This window comes from Anguilla rostrata, chromosome 4 (genome assembly GCF_018555375.3).
Source record: "Anguilla rostrata isolate EN2019 chromosome 4, ASM1855537v3, whole genome shotgun sequence".
NCBI lineage: Eukaryota > Metazoa > Chordata > Actinopteri > Anguilliformes > Anguillidae > Anguilla > Anguilla rostrata.
In genome coordinates this window covers 61,189,983-61,211,499 of record NC_057936.1, presented here as the reverse complement: position 1 = coordinate 61,211,499, position 21,517 = coordinate 61,189,983, and the positions used below count along the sequence as shown (strand labels likewise).

At 41.8% G+C, this 21,517-nt stretch overlaps 1 protein-coding gene across 4 annotated transcripts in view; it reads right to left on the bottom strand.

The window, feature by feature from the left end:
* Positions 1 to 11,043: 11,043 nt before the first annotated feature.
* The window catches only part of LOC135253902 (RNA-binding Raly-like protein), a 153,111-nt gene continuing 142,637 nt past the window's right edge, over positions 11,044 to 21,517 (bottom strand). For 3 of the 4 annotated variants that reach the window (XM_064333738.1, XM_064333739.1, XM_064333741.1), the window contains 3 exons: positions 18,835 to 19,004; positions 17,455 to 17,497; positions 11,044 to 13,109 (listed from right to left, as the gene is read on the bottom strand). In XM_064333738.1, coding sequence (XP_064189808.1) covers positions 17,465 to 17,497; positions 18,835 to 19,004 — 203 coding nt within the window. In that variant the 3' untranslated portion in view covers positions 11,044 to 13,109; positions 17,455 to 17,464. Of the gene's footprint in view, positions 13,110 to 17,454; positions 17,498 to 18,823; positions 19,005 to 21,517 lie in introns of all 4 variants that reach the window. The other variant, XM_064333740.1, reaches the window with a different exon arrangement.

Sequence of the window (21,517 nt, the reverse complement as noted above, 5' to 3'; positions counted from 1 at the left end):
GATGGGCGAGTGGGTGGGGGAGGGGGAGAGAGGGATGAAAGAATGGTTTTTAGGCCTGAGAGAAGTCCCCTGATAACTCAAGCGGAGTGGGATATCTGCCCACCCACTCTCCACAACATTCTCAAGCGCTGCTGGGTGGCTCATCCTGTTAAGGCACTGTTCTAGTGTGTGAATCGGCCCACAGTCTGGTATTTGTAAGAGTTAGGGTTTGGGTTAATAATTATTTTTAACGTTTTTATTTCAATTTTTTATTTTAACGTTTAGGCTTAAAATAGTGTCTTAACACTGATGAGCTACTCTGTTGTCCTCGAATCGTGTTTTTGGTTGTGACCTGGCTGAAGGTTAGTAGATTCTGATCTGGTTCAGTTGAAGGTCAGTAGATTCTGATCTGGTTCAGTTGAAGGCCAATAGATTCTGATCTGGTTCTTTTTGAAGGTCAGTGGATTCTGATCTGGTTCTTGTTGAAGGTCAGTGGATTCTGATCAGGTCCTGGTTGAAGGTCAGTGGATTCTAATCTGGTTCTGGTTGAAGGTCAGTGGATTCTAATCTGCTTCCGTTGAAGGTCAGTAGATTCTGATCCAGTTTTGGTTAAAGGTCAGTCGATTCTGATCTGCTTCTGGTTGAAGACGCATACGCGGCAACACAAACATGCAGACACGGGCACACACACACACACACACACACACACACACACACACACACACACACACAGTTTCTGCGGTGCTTGCAAGCTAATTCCAGAGCCATGCTGTCCTTTTTCTATGACCTTGTACACATTTTGTGCATCCTATTGCAAGCAGCTGCACACTTCAGATGAATGCATCCGTGTGTTCTCTATTCTGTCTTTGAGGAAATTTGTGTTCTTCCACTCCAGTGCCAACTTGAATGCAAGGCAGCGTCTTGACAAGAGCTTGACATTTAAAACGAAATGATAAAAGTCATGCTTCTTTTTTAAGTAGAATTACTAAATGGTTATTTGATAAAGCGATTGATCTTACTTAGGTGTAAAAGGCTTTCATTTTTCATATTTATCAAATCTTCAGGGGGGAAAAAATTAATAAACAAATAAATGAATTATGCAAATACCCGGGTAAGAAATCATCCTGTCAGTTGGAAATTAAACATACAGCCAAAGGGAGTAGCTGAACTCTGACATTTTATAATTACTGACAAACTGCTGATTAATCTAGTTCATTAAAAATTCAGGGCACAGACCCCTGTTTGTCTGGCTTTCTTTTGCCTTTGTTTTATTTATTTATTTATTTATTCATAATGGTTAACTAAAGACAGTACTTCAGTCCAATTGATACCCTTTAATTAAAATGAACGCGTCCATGTGGGTTTCCTCCAGGTACTCCGGTTTCCTCCCACAGTCCAAAGACATGCAGGTAGGCAAATTGAAGCCTCTAAACTGCCCAGTGGTGTGAGTAGTAAGTGAATGGTGTGTGACCTTGTCCAGGATAAGCAGGTATAGATAATGGATGCATAAAATGACAAAATTCAAATGTGCAAAGCTCATATAGACATACTTGTGAAGACTCAGAGCTGCCTTTTAGGGAAGGGGGTGGGGGGGGGGTAGGTACTTTGGTAAATGAGTAATGTCTGAAAAGTTCAGGGGAAGTGAATACTTTCTGAAGGCATTGTATATCCTTGTTATACAACGCCCACCTCTTCTGCCCCATCGTGTAAAATGTGTTTGCTTCTGAAAAGATGTTATCTAATAAATGAAGTCGTGGGCGCCTTTTCGACAGAGCCGAGCCCTTCTGTCAGATCTGAGATCCTTTCCTACTGCTGAGATTACACTAATTATATCTGAAACTGTGGTTCATGTATAAACGCACTGCAGGTGCGGTGCGCACACACACACATGCACGCACACACACACGCATACGCACACGTGCACACACACACACACAGGCACGCATGCACATACGCACACATGCACACACACACACAGAAAAACACGCACACACACTCACACACACCCGTGAAGCACCTGCAGTAAAACAGTATGTTCAGTTGTTACTCACAAATGAGCTTATCAGATAAAGCAGATGATTTCATCATTAGCTTATCTCACCTACTTTCTCTGTCTAAATTCCTGATTTAAAGTTCAAAACACCGTTTATAACTTTATAAAGTTATAAACAGGAATCTTGATGATAATAGTGATTGGGTAAATTAAAGACCCCCCCCCCCCTTCCTTCCCCCCACACTGGGTTACTGATTCACATTTTTGTGTCTCGGGATGCCTTCGAATGACAGATTTCTCTCTCTCTCTCTCTCTCTGTTAATCTTTTTGTATCTCCTCCTTTCTTGCCTCCTCTCATTCTCTCTTGATTCAGTTTCAGTTGACATGGTTTATTTACATGACATTTAAAACATATCCTCTCACTTTCTCTTGCTCTCTTTCTCTCATTCTCTCTCTCTCTATCTCTCTCACTTACTCTCATTTTCTGTCCCTCTCTCTGTCTCTCTCTCTCTCTCTGAGGAGACCTGAAGGCTATGCACTCACCGTGAGGCTTAATGGGGGGATTTTTTCAGCGGTGGCGGTTTCTGAAAGGTTGACGTGACAGCTCAGAGAGGAATTTAAACGAAAATGACTTTGAGAAGCCCCGTGCCGCGCAGCCTCTTGACAGCAGCGTGCTCGCTGAATCCCAGACCCTGTCAAAAAATAAAAAATTAAAAAAAATAAATAAAAAAGCAAAAGCCATTCAAAACCTGTAAATACTCCAAAGCTCGGTTAACAAACACGGTGGTGTACCGTGGGGGATTGTTGGGCAATGTTTAAAGGACATTTAAAAGGCACTACAGATTTATTTACAGCATGTAAACAAACATAGACTTTTTGCTCCTTCTTTTATATTCAAGCGGGAACCTGGCATCACATAGCGATGTGATCGTAACAGTGATTACAGACAGTGGTTACACTGACGTACCTGCAACCAAGCCGTTAATTAGCGTGAGCTTCATTTACAACCCGCTTTTCTAATTAAAGACCCGCACGGTGTTACTTGGTTTGTCAGCTGAAAAAGTGATTTCTGTTCAGTCATAATTTTACTCGCCTTTTGAAAGGGGGTCATAGGGAGGTCAACTCTCCGCTCCGTGTCTGAAGGGATATTTAGCCCTAAAAAATCAATCAAATTCACCACTGAGGGACTGGATATGCAGTTACAACCCATGCATTTTAGTAGGATATAGCTCTCCACTCATTCCATTATATATATATAGTGACGTTTGTTTGAGCTATTGACAAGTGAGCTACAGTGGTGCCAATTTTTGACCTATTTACTACGGTTTTGGGGAGCAGTCCTCACTAAGGTGGTAGTTTCTCTAACGGTCCGTCACACTATGGTGGTTAAGCGCTGACTTTTGCTCAGGATACTCGCCCCTGAAAGAAAGTTTTCGGGTTGGTTTATAAATGTAGCCACTGTCTCCGCATTTCGGATCTGAGCCAGAGGGGACCATGACGGGAGAAGGCTGAGCTGAAGGTACATTGAGTTTTTTTTTCCTTCTTCTTTCTGAGTAATGAAGTACTGTCATATCGCTGCCAAACTCCCAGGAGTGAAAACTCAATCTCTAGTGTACCTGAGTGCCAGACACGAAGAGGCCATTTCAGGCTTCGAAATGAGTGAGAAAATGAAACGAAATGGCAAAATGACTAAATGACGCAAAACCACATTATCCAGGTTAAGAAGAATTAAAGTCTGATGCTAACAGGTGTTAATGTACTGCAGCTAATATTAGCAATGTGTGAGGGAAGGAAGTCCCATTAGCAGCATTACGGAGTGCTAGTCTAAGCCAGGCCTTTCATGCGCAATACTTTAACCCTTTAGACTTTTACCTGAAACACTTTTACCCACCAGCGACTTTATCCCTTTGGACACCAGTGATGGTCCTGTTAGAACAGAGACGTTTCTCGGTTTAGTGACAATGCTTCTTCTGCAGGATTGCTTTAACAAATTTCGCAGGCTAATCTGAAGATTTAACAAGTGAATTGCAAAGGTCTACTACAAGGGTTTCTGACAGAATCCATTACATTACATTAAATCCATTTAGCAGATGCTCTAATCCAGAGCAATGTACACAATTTGTTACATTTACATTGCATCTGTTTCATCCAGTCCAACCTGGGAATCGAACCCGTGACCTTCAGGTTACAAGACCTAAGTAAGCTGTAAACTGTTTATCTTAGTTGACTTAGTTATTGCACTTGTGCCTACACAACTATTGCTTGTATTGTTTGCATAGACTGCTTTGTTGCTGTTTTTGTTGTGTTGATCAGATTAACCTACAGGGTCGAAGTTAAACTACACGGTCGTTCCCTGCACTTGGAACTGTACTTCTCTCTAGGGTTTTCAACACACTTGATGCCAACCTAAATAAACAAATGAATAAATAAATAAATAAATAAATAAATAAATAAATAAATAAATGAATAAATAAATAAATAAAATTGGGGAGAAAAAAAAAACGTGAGTGAAAGTTCCCCGCAGATCCGAACTTCACAGGAACGTGTTAAAGCTCCTCTGTGAAAGCTGTGGCTGCTGATTAGCGAGGGGTATCGATTGCGGGGGGGGGGGGGGGGGGCGCCCAACCTCCAAGAGTCATTCACCCGTCGCTAGCCCGCCGCGACAAAACTCCGCTCCGATCGATCGCGCGGCGAGATTCGGGGGCCCCTCTGCGGAACGGCGGGTCCCGGCGTCCGCACGTGCACTCCCCTCCCCACCGTTCCACCCCCTCCCCCACCCCGACTCTGGAGGCGGGAGTCCTAAAAAAATCAATAAGCAATTTTGTCCTCCGGCCCCAACCGGATCAAGTAAAATCTTTTTTTTTCTCTCTTTTACCTGGCGTAGACGACCTCAGGGTTGGCTGCCTCTACCCCCCCCCACCACCACCACCACGGTCTCTCTGAAGTGAGCTTGTGATCCACGCACACCTAACTCCCCCCCCGCGTAACATCTCACATGCAGCACAATACCTCATTTCGGATTTATTTATTCATTGAGTAACAGATGTAAAATCAGTCCTGTTATACAAATTAAAAAAAAACTTTATTGGTATGTCACTGAATGTGTACCGCCTTAATTATCTTCAATTATCTTGCTTGTTTATGGAGATATTTATAGTCGTGACAACTGAGGTTAAAACTACTGCCACTGGAAATAGAGCACTGTGTAACAGGTTATAACAGGAAAACTGTAAAAAATAAATAAATAAATAAAATAAAATAAAAATAAAGATAGCACCGTGTACAGAATCATGTACGATACATAAAATGTATTGTGTACAGACGGAGGTGTATTCATGATGAATTTATGCTATAGAAAATGGCATAGCTGCCACAATTCAGAATATCCACAGCAAATGTATCAAAGAAAGCAAAGAGGCAAAGAAGGAGAGAGTCAAGAGAAGGAGAGGGGAGAGAAGGAGAGAGAGGGAGGGAGAGAAGGAGAGAAACAGAGACAGGGAGGGGGAGAAGGAGCGAGAGAGGGAGAGAATGAGAGAGACAGAGAGGGGGAGAAGGAGCGAGACAGAGAGGGATGAAGAGCGGACAGAGACTGAGGGAGGGGGAGAAGCAGAGAGAGGGGGAGAGATGAGAGAGACAGAGAGGGAGGAAGAGCGGAGAGAGAATGAGGGAGGGGGAGAAGCAAAGATGGAGGGAGGAAGGAGAGAGACAGAGAGGGAGTAAAAGCGGAGAGAGACTGAGGGAGGGGGAGAGGAGAGAGGCTGGTGCACTTGAAGCTATGAGACATTCGCAGCATAAAGGATGTGGACCGAGACGATGTGGGTGGAGGACAGACAGCCGTCGCTCTTCTTTGTCCCGCTCACGCCCACTCCAGACCGCAAAACCCACAGTGTCTGTTCCACTGTGAACTCCACAGCGATTAAAAAGAAATATATCTATCTTCTCCATGTGAAATTTACCCTTTCAGAGTCAATTTCACATTTTGTGCATTTTTATTCAGGGATTCATCCTGGTTCCTCTCCTCTTCCTTCCTTCCTTATGAAGGACTGGAATCTCACTGCAAATCAGCTTCTGATTGGCCCCTATGCATTTTCTTTTCTCTTTTCCATGGAAACGTAACAATATTTTTCGTGTATAGTAAATACATAGAGAATCGTATAAGAAATGAATGTATTCGATGTTACTTTATTTCTGCCCTTCCCTGGTCCTCCATGGTCCCTTTCAGACAGCGAGAGATATTCTCAGGAACATGACTGGCGTGGCCAACAGTCAGACAGACAGGCAAACAGACTGGTAGGCAGGCAGGCAGACAGACAGACAGACAGACAGACAAACAGGCAGACAGACAGACAGACAGACAAACAGGCAGACAGACAGACAAACAGGCAGACAGACAGACAGACAGGCAGGCAGACAGACAGACAGACAGGCAGGCAGACAGACAGACAGATAGAGGCCCCGCAGTCATCGCTGATCAGCTGAGAGGTTAATGACGGATGAATCGTTGTCATTGAAGACACAGGACAGAAGTCTAACCAGCCATTTAAAATGAGCCCATCCTCTCCTCTGGGTGAAGTTACGCCACAGAGAAATCTTTTGTCTTCTTCTTTTTCATTTTAATTTTGCGCAGTGCATTATTTCTCTTCTCTCTCTCTCTCTCTCTCTCTCTCCCACTCTCTCTGCTGAATGCGGAAGGCTGTTTTCTTCACAGAAAACAAAGCAGAGTTAATCTGCAGGCAGTGATGGAGAGGAAATTGTTTTGTGTTACCTATGGGACAGAGAGTCCTCCCTGAGCCTCCTGACTCTCGGACAGCCAATCAGACCTCAGGGATTCAGTTGCTTTGGAAACGCAAAAGGCCGTTAAAGACAAGATCTTTCAAAGAGCAGATAACTTAATTTCCCCTCCATTATCGTTGGTTCCTTTTTTTCCCCCCTTTTTCTCTGTGACAATCTCTCCTGATTATTAAGAACTACTTTCCCACAGAGCTCTGACTGAATCCAAGAGCACACACACAGGCTCTTTTCATGAAACCCCACTAAAGTCTTTAATGACTCAACAGACAGTAGCCCACCACCTGTGGTATCTGTTCGAGGTTTTTCAATGGTGAGGCACTGCCAAAATAGTGAAACCTCGGCCTGAAACTTGGTGGTAGATTCTCTCGTTCATTTTGTTTAAAAATGAAAAAAACACTTAGAATACATATAGCCTGCAACTGTCTACACTTAGAAATAATATACATGAGATGAAAAATGTGTAATTAAAAATGTATGGAAACATTTTTTCTTACACAGAGTGTAAACAGACATTTTTATTGAGTAATGTAAAACAGCTAATGTACAATGAAAGCCTAAAATCATTTACTTTCCAGTAATATGTGAAAGAAAGAAAGAAAGAAAGAAAGAAATCTCTACTCTTGTTCTGGCTTTGGACAGTTCTCAGATCACAACACTGTCCTGCTCCTCCGTACCCCTGTGACGCATTTGAGCGAACATAGTATTCAATATGCACCCTGTGTGACATCCTATCTCTGAAATGTCAATCATGTGGGTCCCCCCCCCCACCCCCAACCACACCCCCCTCCCCCAGCCTGGAAGATTGAAGAGGAATGAGTCGGATTTGCCAGAGCCCCGGACCTGACCTCTGTTTGGGGAGTCTTTTCACGCTCGGGCCTGTGTGTCACAGATTAAAGGGACAACTCCTGCTGCGGATGGATCTCCGTTTAATCTCGATGACTTTCGCAGCGTCTCCCCGAGACCAAGGTTTAGCCACCGATGTAACACGCCGCGAGTCCATATGAGGACACGTGACCGCGATCAGGCACTGAAAGTCCCTGTCAATAACGGCTGGCGTGCCAGTGTCAACAGTTGATCGGGCGAAATTCACTTTAAATAGCAGGAGTTCAGTTTGCTCAAATGATTTGAGGAAACCAATTGTCTCGAACCGTTTTAGCAGAGTGATTTTAATCTGTTCAAGCATTCACTGGTCTTTAGCTTTTAAACTGAACTCTTTTTTTTAATTGAGTTATAATTGTTCATTCCATTTTTTAAAGTTAGGACTGCTCAGTTCATTTAATAAGGCGTTTAGGTTTTACAGTGTTCCACGGTGTATGGCCAATTAACCTCTATGTCTGGGGGGGTATCAAAATTTATGAGCCACCACCCACTTCATGAGTAACTGTTTTTTTGTCTATCAATCTTTTAAACCAAAGCACACCTGTCAAAAAATGAAGTGCTAATGTTTTGGACATAGCAACACATGCAGTACAATTGTGTGTCTTCATTGTCGAGGGTAATGGGACAAACAGTCACTAATAGAGTACATTTTATACCTTTTGGATTCTCTGAGGACAGATTTCCTGTGAAATATTTATTCTAACAACAATTGTTTGAGCACATCATCAGAGTAAAATATTCAGTAATAATTCAGCTCTAACACCAGGGATTTTAAAAATTAATTTGTCAGATTTCTTTTCGATATTATTATATTTTCAAAATCCCTGCTTTCAAACAGGAGGAGAAAGAAGAGACTATGTTCAGCTTATACGGTTGTGTACCTGAAAATCTGCAACCGTCACCATTCCACCGTTAAAATACACTCTTGTCGGAGCTGAAATAACATTAACCATTCTGCTGCTGACAGAGGAGATACCACTCCCTAACGAATTTCTGTGGAACTCTCGGATTCCCACCGCTACACGCTGACCCTGGATCGCTGCCCGTTTTCAGACGCGAGGATTAGCGGGAGTGGATAAACTCCCCCGGAGCGATGCCGATTTCTCCGAGGGAGGTTTCTGCGAAAACCCGCTCTGACGTTCCGTCATGCTCCGCGACACGTCGAGAAAACATCAGAGGGAAAACAAAACAAAAAAAAAAACGAAAAAACAAGCAGACTGTTTTCATCCACTTCAGATAAAAAAGCGTTTGTTAAAACAAAATGGCCAGAGGCAGGATTGAAGTTCGAGTTGCAATTTACGTGGGGGACATGAAGCTGCAGGTACAATACGAGCTGTTGTAAACAAGCGACTGATCTCCTGTAAAGTTTGAAGGAGCTGAGAACAAAAGTGACTCACATCCCATTGAATGCCTCATGCTACAACACACAGGCACAGCCCTGAAACTTTTGCTTAGGCTTTTACTGCCTGACTGCCAAATATTGTCAAAGGGGCCCTGGATCCTTGCTGATGTTGAAGAAAAAGCTATAATCATGTGTACCTTTCAGCTAGCTTCATTAATAACATAATTATTTCCTGTGGCCTGTGGTTGCAGTCTGTCTCCTCAATGCTCTGTGCAGTTTTTTTTTATTCCTTTCTACAGAGCCTAATTATGTTTTTTAATCTATAAAAAAATTATGTATAAAATTTATATATATATATATATATATATATATGTATATTTTCAGATTTTCAATTGAAGGGTATTGGCAGCATATCACGACTCATTTAAATATTATTCACATCACAACTGAGAAGAAATACAAAATATGCACACCACGCAGCCCCGAGCTAATATAATATAAATGTTAATGAAGATTTATGCACTACGCCAAAGGGATGAACGTTAGCATTATGACAAATCCACTTCATTTATTTATTTATTTTTGGTGGGGGGGGGATTGGGTATTGCTATTAATTTGTCCTCTCGAATATTTTTCTTTTAAACTCAGCGCTTGCCAGGAAGATGAATAAAGGTTGCACGTAGGATTGAAAAATTAATTTTTCAGAAGTTTAGGGATTAATAGAAACTGAACATCATCCCTAGCCCTGTTTACATTTTGTTTATAATCTCATTTTGTATCCCTTCCTTGACATTTTGTGGGATTGTGATCTGCTTATTCGCTGTTATGATACTAAAATTCTGAAGATGTTAGCTTGTCGTATCTGCAAACACTTTGCATCTGAAAGCAGGCATACCTACAAAGTGGGTACATACCTACTAAAACCTAGCGTATGGCTGGACCTACAGTAACACACGTGATCCGGCTGACCAATGGTGTGACTTCATAACTCGGCCGATCAATGGTGTATCTTCATCACTCAGTCAGTCAGTCACAGACATTCGCGTTCGTAGGGCTGGCCCCGCTGTTGTGGTCCAGCCAAAAAAAAAAAGAGGTCCAGATATGAGAGGAGCCTGTTTTCATTTGACATTCTTGTTTTGACTTCAAGTTCTTTGGGGGGGGAATCTGCAAATGTTCACTATAGCAGTCAAAGGCACCAGCATGTGATCAAAATTCTTCACCTCACCAGTCAAAAAAAGACAGATAGCCGGAAAGAAAGCAGGTGCATTTGAGATCAGTGTGCTTTTTGGCTATGGCGGCCAGCCAGAACTGATACCTCTAGCCAGTGCAACCACTGGGCCTCGTTAACCTGCCAACATTATATTCTGGCTCTGATGAATGGAGAAAATTACATTGGCCATCTGTTGCTCTTTCACTTGCTTGTAGTGCCGCGGTGTGAGGGAATTTGACGCAACCTTCCTGGACAGTGGAGCCGGATGGTAAATGGACTGCATTTATATAGCGATTTTATCCAAAGCGCTTTACAATTGATGCCTCGCATTCACCAGAGCAATTAGCGGTCAGGTGTCTTTCTCAGGGACACTTCGACATGCCCAGGGCGGGGGATCGAACCAGCAACCCTCCGACTGCCAGACAAGCGCTCTTACCTCCTGAGCTATGTCGCGCTATGTCGGATGGATTAAATCAACGGCGAAACGGAGTTTGCGCTCCCTGCGACTGCTCTGTCCTTACTTCCGGCTCGCTCTCTCTCTCACGCGGACGAGCGAGGCTCACGCACGTTGTTCCCTGTCGCAAACGGAGAGCTTATCGTCCTCGTTTCAAACTCATTTCCACTGGAATTTATCATTCTTATTTTCCGTGTTTATATTACTAAAAAAAAAACTGAAAACAAACTGTGAATACTACAATAAAATAAAAGTGTGATGTTCTGATCAGCAGGGATTAATCCTGTAAACATATTTCATGCAAAAGCGTATTAGATTACTGAGTGGTTTGCATTTAACCGTGTGCTATTTCCTAAAGAAGAACAAACAGCAAGTCAAGAATTATGGTTCTTCAGTTGGTTTTGTGGGTAATTTATTCCAAGAAATAGACACAAAAATTAGATTTGTTTGACCGAAGAATGGAAAAAACAAACAAACAAACAAACAAAAACTATATTGTATGTACAGTGCAGATTATTATCTCTTGTTTAAATGAAATGGAGCCTATAGCCATACAACATTTGCAACAATAAAATATAAATAGATACATCTGAACAACAAACATGCTCATCATAAAAATAGTTTTACAAAAAAGGTGTATATATAGCTTATTTTTTAGAAATGCAATTATCTTCATTTGGGCTCATCAGAAACAATGATGGTTTACCTTATCTAAATTGGATCATTTCAAGTTTGGTCATTTTCAGATTGACTAGTAGTCTGTAGCACTTCAGAAAATACTTATATCCCATAATTTATTGGAGAAGGAAATTTAATCAACAACAACAACAACAACAACAGCAAAAACTCAACATTTATGAATACTTTCTCTAAGGGAGAGTGAAGTATTTGTTTTACAAAAATAGATTGAGCTCAATATGCATCATTATCTTAATCTGTCAGTAGAATGACTGCAACGAAGGTAAAAAATAAAAATGAAAATAAACTAACGAGGCAGTTTAGTACACTGATGGTTTCCAGTAAATCCATTCCCTTTTTGAGAACGAAAACTCTATTAGATGCTAATTCATTCAGACTCATCGAACTCATTATGCTCCACAGTACATATAAGCCTGCGGACTCACTGTGGTTTGCATAATGCTAAATTTACATTTACATTTCAAAATAACAAAAAAATAAAATAAATAAATAAATAATAATAATAATAATTAGTGTAGGTAAGAATGAATCACATCACCTTCAATTAAACATATAATTTGATAATGTAAAGTAAACAGCAGGTTTGCAGCATTGTGGTCGGAAACAGGGTGCATTTAGTGTGTCTTCCAGAGAAGCCTTGCGATGAGAAAAGACTGAAAATAAGATCGACAGCAGTGAGTTCTCACTGTCCAGCATGAGGTCTGAGTGTGTGTGAGAGAGAGAGAGAGAGAGACAGAGAGAAAGAGAGAGAGAGGGAGAGAGAGAAATGGGGGGGGGGGGGGGCTGCAGGTGTTGGAGGTTATCTCTTAAAGTGTTTGGTATGATTTGAAACAGCACAGCTATTAGCCGGTGAAGAATAAGGGATAAACCTGATGAAGTAATGCTAATGCTAAGACTTACAGCCTTAGTTGTGATACATAGGGGGATAAAAAAAGTTGTCTTTTTTTTTTGCTTGGTTTTGTTCAGTACCCATATGTTCCCATCCTTTGTACCCTTTTAAAATGGTGCAATTTATATATATATATGTTAAAAAATAAATAAATAAATAAATTTAAAAAAAAAAAACATCTCTCTACATTAAGGTGCCTTTTTATTTACAAAAAAAGCAAAGTGATTTCATTTACTATCAACGTAATGAGGACATGAAAATAAAAACAAGAACAGAAAAACAAACGGAAATAAAAGCCGGAAAGCAGAAGGCGGAGGGGAGAATACTGCATGTCATAAATCCCTGCGTGAGAAAAAGAGCAACGTCACAACGGCATTATGGGACGCAAAGTGTAGCACAGACCTTCCGCGGAACGTGCTGGAAAGCACACAATGGCAGCTTTATGTGAAGCGGCTTTATACACATTGTTTTAAAATCCTCTTTTTTTTGTTTGTTTGCTTGTTTTTTTATTGTAAATACAAACAAATTAACACATTTTATTAGAATTTTATTTATTTATTTTTTTTCACTTTTTTTTTTCTTTGAATGTACAAATGAATACCCAAGGACTGCAGAGGAGGCGGGGTTTAAGGAGACGTTCGAATCTAAAGAGCGTAAGACAGTTCTTTTTCAACACAGCCGCAGAACCGGGGGTGGAAATGTCCTCGCAGGAAGAGAAGACATGGCAGCCATGTTCTCAAAATTTTTTTGTTATTATTCCTCTACCCCCCTCTTCCTCTCTTCCTCTATCCTCTCAAGGAACCCCTCCCACTAGGGGGGGGGGGGGTGCCGATGCCTTCTCAAACAGCCTTGTGGGTAGCTCTCCTTCTGCACCTGAGAGACAAAAACATCGTCATCTTCTCAAATTTCACCCACAGCATAAGAAAGAAGGAAAAAAAAAAAACAATAGACACACAATGATGTATGCACCAATTGTGAAGAAGTTTGGTGCATGACAAGGACATTTGTGCTTTTTTCACTGGTTAATGAACTTGGTCCCCCTTGATTGGTTGATGACCTCAGTGAGATGTTACCAGAAAATGCAGACTTAGTGAAAAAAAGATGTTAACATGTTAAAAGGATTTTAAAGTGGTATCCTTAATGTCATTTTTCATCTCAAAGGTACAACACTACCAGCAACCTGGCGCACAACATTACCAACAGACATGTTTATCGTCCTTGCCATGCATGCCCTGTCCATATCCTTATTCTTTTTATTCCTTTTAAAACGCAACGAAAGCCTTCATCCTGCTCCATGAAACAAAAATATCTCAGAAACACTTAGATATGAACTACGGTTCAATACACGGTATGACTATGATGATTTTTTTCCTCATATTTTTGCATTATACTGAAAAACAGGTTACTTTTTTTTTGCATGAAGCACATTCTGCACTTTACAGCAAGGCGACAGGCACTTGCGAAGGGGGACTGAGAGACAGCGATGTTTCATTGAGAGACAGCGATGTTTCATTGGGTATTCAAACAGCTGTCTTGGTGGCATGTGTGCATTGGGAGTCTGGGGGTTGCCTCTCATTAACATAACGCACGGAGCACGGAAATGCCGATGGTTCTGATTTGGAATTTCGGTGCCGTCGCTAGAAAAGGGGGGCGGGGGCTGCGGCGGGGGCGAGGGGATTTGGGGGTGGGAGTGGGGGAGAGAGGTTGATTTTCATTTCATCTTCCACAGCTCGAGGATTTATTTATTCATTTTTTAGTTTAAAGAGAGAGAGAGAGAGAGAGAGAGAGAAACTTCAAGAAATACACTTTTGGCAAAAAGTATGTGAATATCTGACATCCAACATTGCACCCAAAATTATAGGCATTATTTGGAGTTGGTCCAGCCTTTGCTGCCATATCAATCCCCACTCTTCTGGGAAGGCTTTATACTAGCTGATAGAGCATTGCTGCAGGGATTTTTTCCCATTCAGCCTGAGGAGTATTCATAAGGTCATTCACTGATTGGGCAATTGGGTCTGGCTCGCAGTTGGCTTTCCAATTGATCCCAAAGGTGCTGGATGGGGTTGAGGTCAGGGCTCTGTGCAGGCCAGTCAAGTTCTTCCACGCCATTCTTGACAAAACCATTTCTATATTGTTTCTCGCTGTGTTCCTGGGGGCACTGTCATGCTGAAACAGAATAGGGCCTGCCCCAAACTGTTGGGGAAGCACAGAATCATTTAGAATGTGATTGTATGCTGTAGCATTAGGAGTTGACTTCACCGGAACCAACTCCTAATGCCCAAACCATGAAAAACAGCCCCAGACTAAGGGGTGTCCAGATAATTTTGGTTATACAGGGTAGAAAGAAAAAGAATTAGAGATCGAGAAAAAGATAATGGGAGATGGAACATGTTAGAACATGATACTTAAGGGAGCAGACAAATAAGGAGAAAGGTGGAAGAAGAGAAAGATGAAATGTCAAAGAGTGTGAGACAGAAAGAGATGGGAAGATGGAGAAAGAGGAAAATCTGCAGAGAGATGGAGCCTGAACGAGATAGAGAGATAAGGAGGTCAAGTAAACATGTTCATGGCATCGTCAGGATAAGAAAAGCCTTACAATGCAAGGTGTGAGACTCCAGTACTAATGGCTACATTTCAGATCTGGAAAGCGCTTTCAGGTTCTTCACAAATAAAGTTTTGTTATGAAATCACCGGGTTTGAATGCAGCTATTGTTCACGGACGCACAGGTAGAAAGGCCAGTCCAGGAGCCTTGCACAAGTGCAGCCAGTGATTCATACGCTCATTAGTTGTTGGAGAGGCTTTGTGAAGCCATTTGCACTCAGCTAAGGCTGAACCACAAATATGAGGCTTTAAAATAAGATATCCCCCCCCCCGCCCCCTTTGCATGAAAGCGAAGTGCCAAACACAAAATAAATCCATCTTAATTGATTGATTAATTGATTAACTTATACTGCCACTAGGAAAGTAACTTAGAAGTGCTGGCACCACCGGCCAATCAAAACTCCACTGCCAATACCTGCCCTCTTCCCCCTCAAAAAAACCTCCAACCAAAATACACCTCAGGAAACTTAAATAAGACCCTGTCCTGAGCAGATAAGTCCAAGGAGGCATTCAGGAAAAACATCACCTGTTTTGTTTTTGGTTTGTGTGTTTTTTTTTTTTAAGAAAGTTAAATACTTTACAGAAAAAATAACAGAGTTGTTAAGTGCTGTAGCTACGAGCCACTAAAACCTTCACCAGAGCAGCTCCTCCGCTCCTCCACACTCAAAACCTCCATCAAATCTCCACCTCTGAGAAAAAATATGTACTTAACTGCCTTGTTTTTGGTTTTCAAGGAAGTTAAATACTTCTGAGAAAAAAAAAAAAAAAAAACTAAACAGAATTTATCAGCATTCACAGGACCATCTTATGTACTTTTGCACTGTAATCAGAAACAGAAATGGCCAAAAGACCTTCATATCCAGACTATGACGTACAGGTGCTATTCAAAACGAAAAATATTCAAGCCAATTACCTCTGATTCACTTTGCTGATATTTCGAGAAAGTTTCCTTTTTGGGGGGGGGGGGAAATGAAGACTTCTATCTCTAACACTATGATAGATGTAACAAGTAACAGTCGAGACTTTTCTAAAATGTTTCCAAGGGACCATCTGGCTGAGTGCACGCAGTCAAAAAAAAAAGATGACGAAAAGGAATGGCGGCACGCAGGCACATACACACAAACACATGCATGCACGCATACACGAATGCATGCACACACCTACAGACACATGCATGCACGTATATACGCATGCATGCACATACACACAGACACATGCATGCACATACACACAGACACAAGCATGCATGCACATACATACAGACACATGCATGCACATACATACAGACACATGCATGCACACATACACACAAGCAAGTACATACATACAGACACATGCGCGCATGCACATACACACAGACAGACGCATGCATGCATACACACATGCATGTACACACACACACATGCATGCACGCACACATACTCACATGCACACAAGCAGTCATACAAACACACACACACACCCACCAGCCTACTCACACACACGCACACACACACTCACTCACTCACTAACTTGCACTCTCAGACCAACTGCTGTGTCTCCTTGTTATAATTTATTTCTTAGAAACATACTGTATATTTTCTACGCCTCACAAAACTCAAATAAGCTTTCAAATTACAAATGTATGAATGTTGTCAAGTCATCTAAAAAAATTTTAAAATCTAAAATAATAATCTATAAAATGAATAGATTGGAGATCTATCATGCACTCTCTCCCACTCACACACACACGCACCCAGCCACCCACACACACAAATACACACATGCAGCCATACATACACCCCCCCCCACACACACACACACACACACACACACTACCCCTCACTCCACACACAGATATATTCTAGAGTTTATGAGCAAAATGTAAATTATAGAACAAGCTCAGGAATGACACCAAAAGCTTCTTTATTTGCCTTGAGAATGTTCTCACCATAAAACCTAATGATGTCATGTATCCGTTGCGATGCTCCTCCCCCCATGACATATACACCCCTCAGAGCATTATGGGAAATGGCTGCACTGCCGTGCCACCTGACTCATTTGCTTGAATGAGGCAGGAGAAACGCATAATGGCATTTTTTTATCCTCTAGCTCAAAGAAAAAACACCAAAAGGTAGAAATAAAGGCTTTGAATGTAACCCACTGCTTCCAAATTTGCACATTGTCAAGCTTCATAGAAATATGCATTAGTGATAACTGCGATATGACAGTTTAGCAACCATACCGTATGTCCATCTGCACCGGGAAATACTTTTCAGTTTGGTGCACTTATGGATGCACTTGCTAATGTTCACCCCTGTTGCTTCGGCTTCTGTTGTCTTGAGATGCTATTAATAAACATGTTTTTTCCACTTTGTCTTTGAGCTTTCCTCTGTTCATACATCCACTAATGCTCAGAAAGCAAGCCTGGTGGCTTAAATAGACAAAAATAATCTTTAAACAATGCAGGCGTCGATCCTCTGCTTGGATTTTAAAGAGATGGATCAGCGTGTGCTTCATGATATTGCCCGCAAGTCATTATAACAGTTAGCATGACCATAAATCTACAATATTATAGAAATTACCATTTTGCACATTCAAAAAAAAAAAAAGAAATTCTAGGAAAATGACAATTACCTGTTTTGCTTCAATTATCAATGTCTGAAACGTGGTTCTCTATCTGCAAAAAAATAAGAAAAAAAGAAGAAGCATTCTATGAGTTGAAAGTTAAAAAAAAAAATTACCTTCCTCATTTTGCAATCTTTGTTTTGGTAGAATATCATACCAGCTCTGATCAAATGATTAGGTATAGACATAGCCAACATTCTGTTTTTCCCCTTTTTTTGGGGAAAACTTTTTGGGGATAATTAAATTTTAGCCATGATAATGGATTTGGGTTCTGAGGACTCAGTGTTCCGCGACCTTGACATGACCTTCAAAAGGAAGACAGAAGAACCAAAGACACAGTCCCAGGGAAGTAATCTCCTCCATTAGGAAAGAGAGAGAGCCTAGACTTCCCCTCACTATAATAAAAACTCTCTCTTTTTTATCAGGTAATAAATATAATATAATTGGAAAGGCACAGTGAAACCCAGAAGCAGATGAACCTCGAAGATCTCTGTATTATTTTTTTTTCTCCAGGACTGTTAAAATGTGAGTTTTGGAGGATTTGTTGCCTCAACCAACCATCTCACCCCATTCCCGCCATCATTCTATACTCTGACACATCTTTTATTTAACTTGCAATTCTATCTTTGTTGCCCCTAACTGACCTTGTATAATCTCTCTCTGCTTCTCTCCACAGTCAGTCATTTGCTAAATTTAGGATTTCAATTGGCATTATCCACATAATACCCATATTTCACACACACGCACGCATGCACACACACACGCATATATATATATATACGTAGATCAAATTTATAATCGTACATAATTCCTGTGCTGTTAATTTCTCTTTTTCATCTCCCCTTCTCTCTTTCTCTCTCTGTGCATTTCTGTCTCTCTCTCTTTCTCCCTCTCCGCCCCCCCCCTCCTCGTCATGCATCTCTGCACCCAGTCCATCTCCGATAGTAATTTTGCTCTGAAAGTCTGTTCCAGACTTTTTTAATTAAAGTGTGTGACAGAGGGGAGAGAGAACTGCCTCAGTGCCCCCACCCGAATAATTATGTGCTCTTTAGAGAAGAGCTGGATCCTGCCATTACATAACCCCTACCCATAACCCCCCACCCACTCCACAACTTCCCCCCACCCACTCTACCACTTCCAGTTACCCATAACCCCCCACCCACTGTACTACTTGCTCTTATCCATAACCCACCACCCACTCCACAATTTCCTATTACCCATAACCCCCATACCACTTCCTGTTACCCATAAGCCCCCACCCACTCAACCCTACTTCCTCTTACCTATAACCCCTCATTCAACGTCCTCTTACCCAGAACCCCCCACCCACTCTACCACATCCTCTTACCCATAACCTCCCACCCCGCACCCCTCCCACCGTCTCATCACCAGGTCGTTGCTGCCTTCTTCGTCGTAGTCATCCTCGCCCCCGTCGGTCATCTCCCCGGCCTCAGTGTCCACGCCCCCCTCCCCCGCCTCCTCGGCCGAGTTCTCCGCCGTTTCTGATACGGACTCCTCGTGCAGCGACTCGCAAGGGTCCTCATACTTCCTCTGAGCCTCTGAGAGAGAGAGAGAGCGGGAGAGAGAGGGGGGAGAGAGAGAGAGGGGAGAGAGAGAGAGAGAGAGAGAGGGGGGGGGAGAGAGAGAGAGAGAGAAAGAGAGAGAAAGAGGGGGGAGAGAGAGAGAGAGAGACAGAGGGAGAGAGATTAACATGTTATTGTGTTGTAGTTCTGAAAATGTTCCATTATTATTCTATAGTACACATGCACATAACATCATCATGACAACATCAACACAGTAAAATCACTGAGCTAGTGCAGGGAAATGGAAATTCATGCCAAGTAAAAATGTGTGCAAATTTGCAAAATTACACATGTGTACGTACTTCCTGCCAATAAAGCAACTTGATTAGAGGTGAAGGAGAGAAAATGAACAGACTGTGTGACGCAGCAGTCTCCAAAAGAACAGTAGTCGTGCTACACAAAAGCAGACCAGCAAGTGACACATCACATACAGTACATGATTAAAAATTAAGGAAAGATGTGGATCTTGTGTAAACATAATATCCTTTTGTGTTCAGCAAACACCTCCACAGGATAGCCTCGGTGCTTCAGTGAGGAGCTCTTCAGCACTCTCCTCAGAGAAATGATGCGTGTACCAGCCCAAGGAAACGCGAGGGTCCGGGGAGGATTCTCCACGTCTCACACCGACACTCTCTGAACAGGCAGTTCTCTGAACATCCTTAATGGCAGGATCACAGGGGACTCCCTACCGCAGCTCACCTACTCTTCACTGCTCTGGGCAGTGGTGCCGTCAATCATAGTGGCTGAGACGGAACCCTCCTCTATCATTTACCGGTTTGGTGGAAAAATTCCCCTTTCAGGCCATAAATAAAACGTGTTCCAATGAAAGATCTGTGGGTATACGGAGACAGGAGCTGAGTAAGCTGTCCAATCACAGCAATTCATTCATCGGCAAGCTGCCCAATCACAGCCTTTCATTCATCAGTAAGCTGCCCAATCCCAGCCAGTTATTCAGACAGGCTTCAGACAGCAAAGTTTATCAAAGCAATCTGTTTAAGTGAGTCAAATTAATTAAACATTTTTAGTAAAACACATTACCGAACAAAATAAAGGAGACATTAACCTGGCAGTTATTGACAATAATAATGTCTTCAGGAAAGCGGAAATTCACATGAACCGTATAAAAACAAGATAGCAAAATATGAAATAAAAATCCACTCGAAAATGGTTTTAAAATGAGTGCTGAAAACAACTGAAGACAATTATCAGACCAAAAACACAACCGGCAGGATAACCCAGAGTTACTGCCTCGGGCACCATGAACTCCGTTAACAGCACAAACACACTTTGAGAAATAAGAAACAAAATTACACCAATAAAAAATTTATTGAAATTGAAGAATCAATCAAGCAAATCCAGTTCTGGGACATGTGGAATAATAAAGTACAGCGGCGCCTCAAGTTATTGGCCTTACAAGATGGAGCTACTGAGAAAGGCCGTTTAGTGAATTTACCCACAGAAATCCCACAAAGCTATCGTAAACGCAATCAGAACGTAATTAGAGGAAAACAAGATATCCTTGACTCGGCAATTAAAAACGATCGCAGCTCGCGAGATAGCCGATCTCACTGCCGGAGCAGACTGAAAAATTACAGCCTCTGGAAAAAAAAAAAAAAAAAAAGAAAAGGAAAAAAGCCTGTGGTTCATGCAGTATCGGGAATGAGGTGTTAAAAGCTTGCTCCACTGAGCTGCACACGAAACTGCTTCAGTTATTCAGCCTGGAGTTTCGTCTTCCCCCGACATCTGGTACCCAGGGTTTGCAGTCCCAATCCACAAAAGAGGAGATAAATTGGACCCTAATAATTACCGAAGGCATTTGCTCAAGCAGTAATCTGGAGAAGCTATTTTGTAGAATCCTTAATAAAAACATTAATAAACTTCTTTAATCAGCACAATGTCCTTAGTGACAGACAGATTAGCTTCTTACCAATCCACTATACCGCTGACCACATTTAAGTCCAACAGCACCGTAGCAAATTAACATGTCCACCAAACAACTAATAGTTTTAGCACGCCTCGTTCACTTTGAAAAAATATTCAATTCCATTCGGTGACAAGGCCTGGTCTATAAAATTCTTCAGAGTGATGTGGGGGATAAAGTATGCAACATATTTGAAAGCATGCACTCAGGAAACAAGCGGACTGTGTGAATGGGTAATTAAAGGACAGGGTTCTTCATACAAGGTCATTGTGTGAGACAAAGCCGGAATGTGGGTCCATGCAGTACATCTACTTTAATACATTAGCGGTGTTGCTAAAACAATCAGAAGCTCCTGACTGAGAGAGAGAGAGAGAGAGAGAGAGAGAGCAAGAAGGCAAATACAAATATACAGAGATAATACTGTTATTGTCATGATTGGTTACCAATTTTACCCTTTCTACTTCAGTATTATTTTGTATTATTTGATATTACTTTAAGTGTTGCTGTTGTTGTTGTTGTTGTTAACATGTTCATATTCACAATCTCATTTCCGTTCTACGTGTCATAC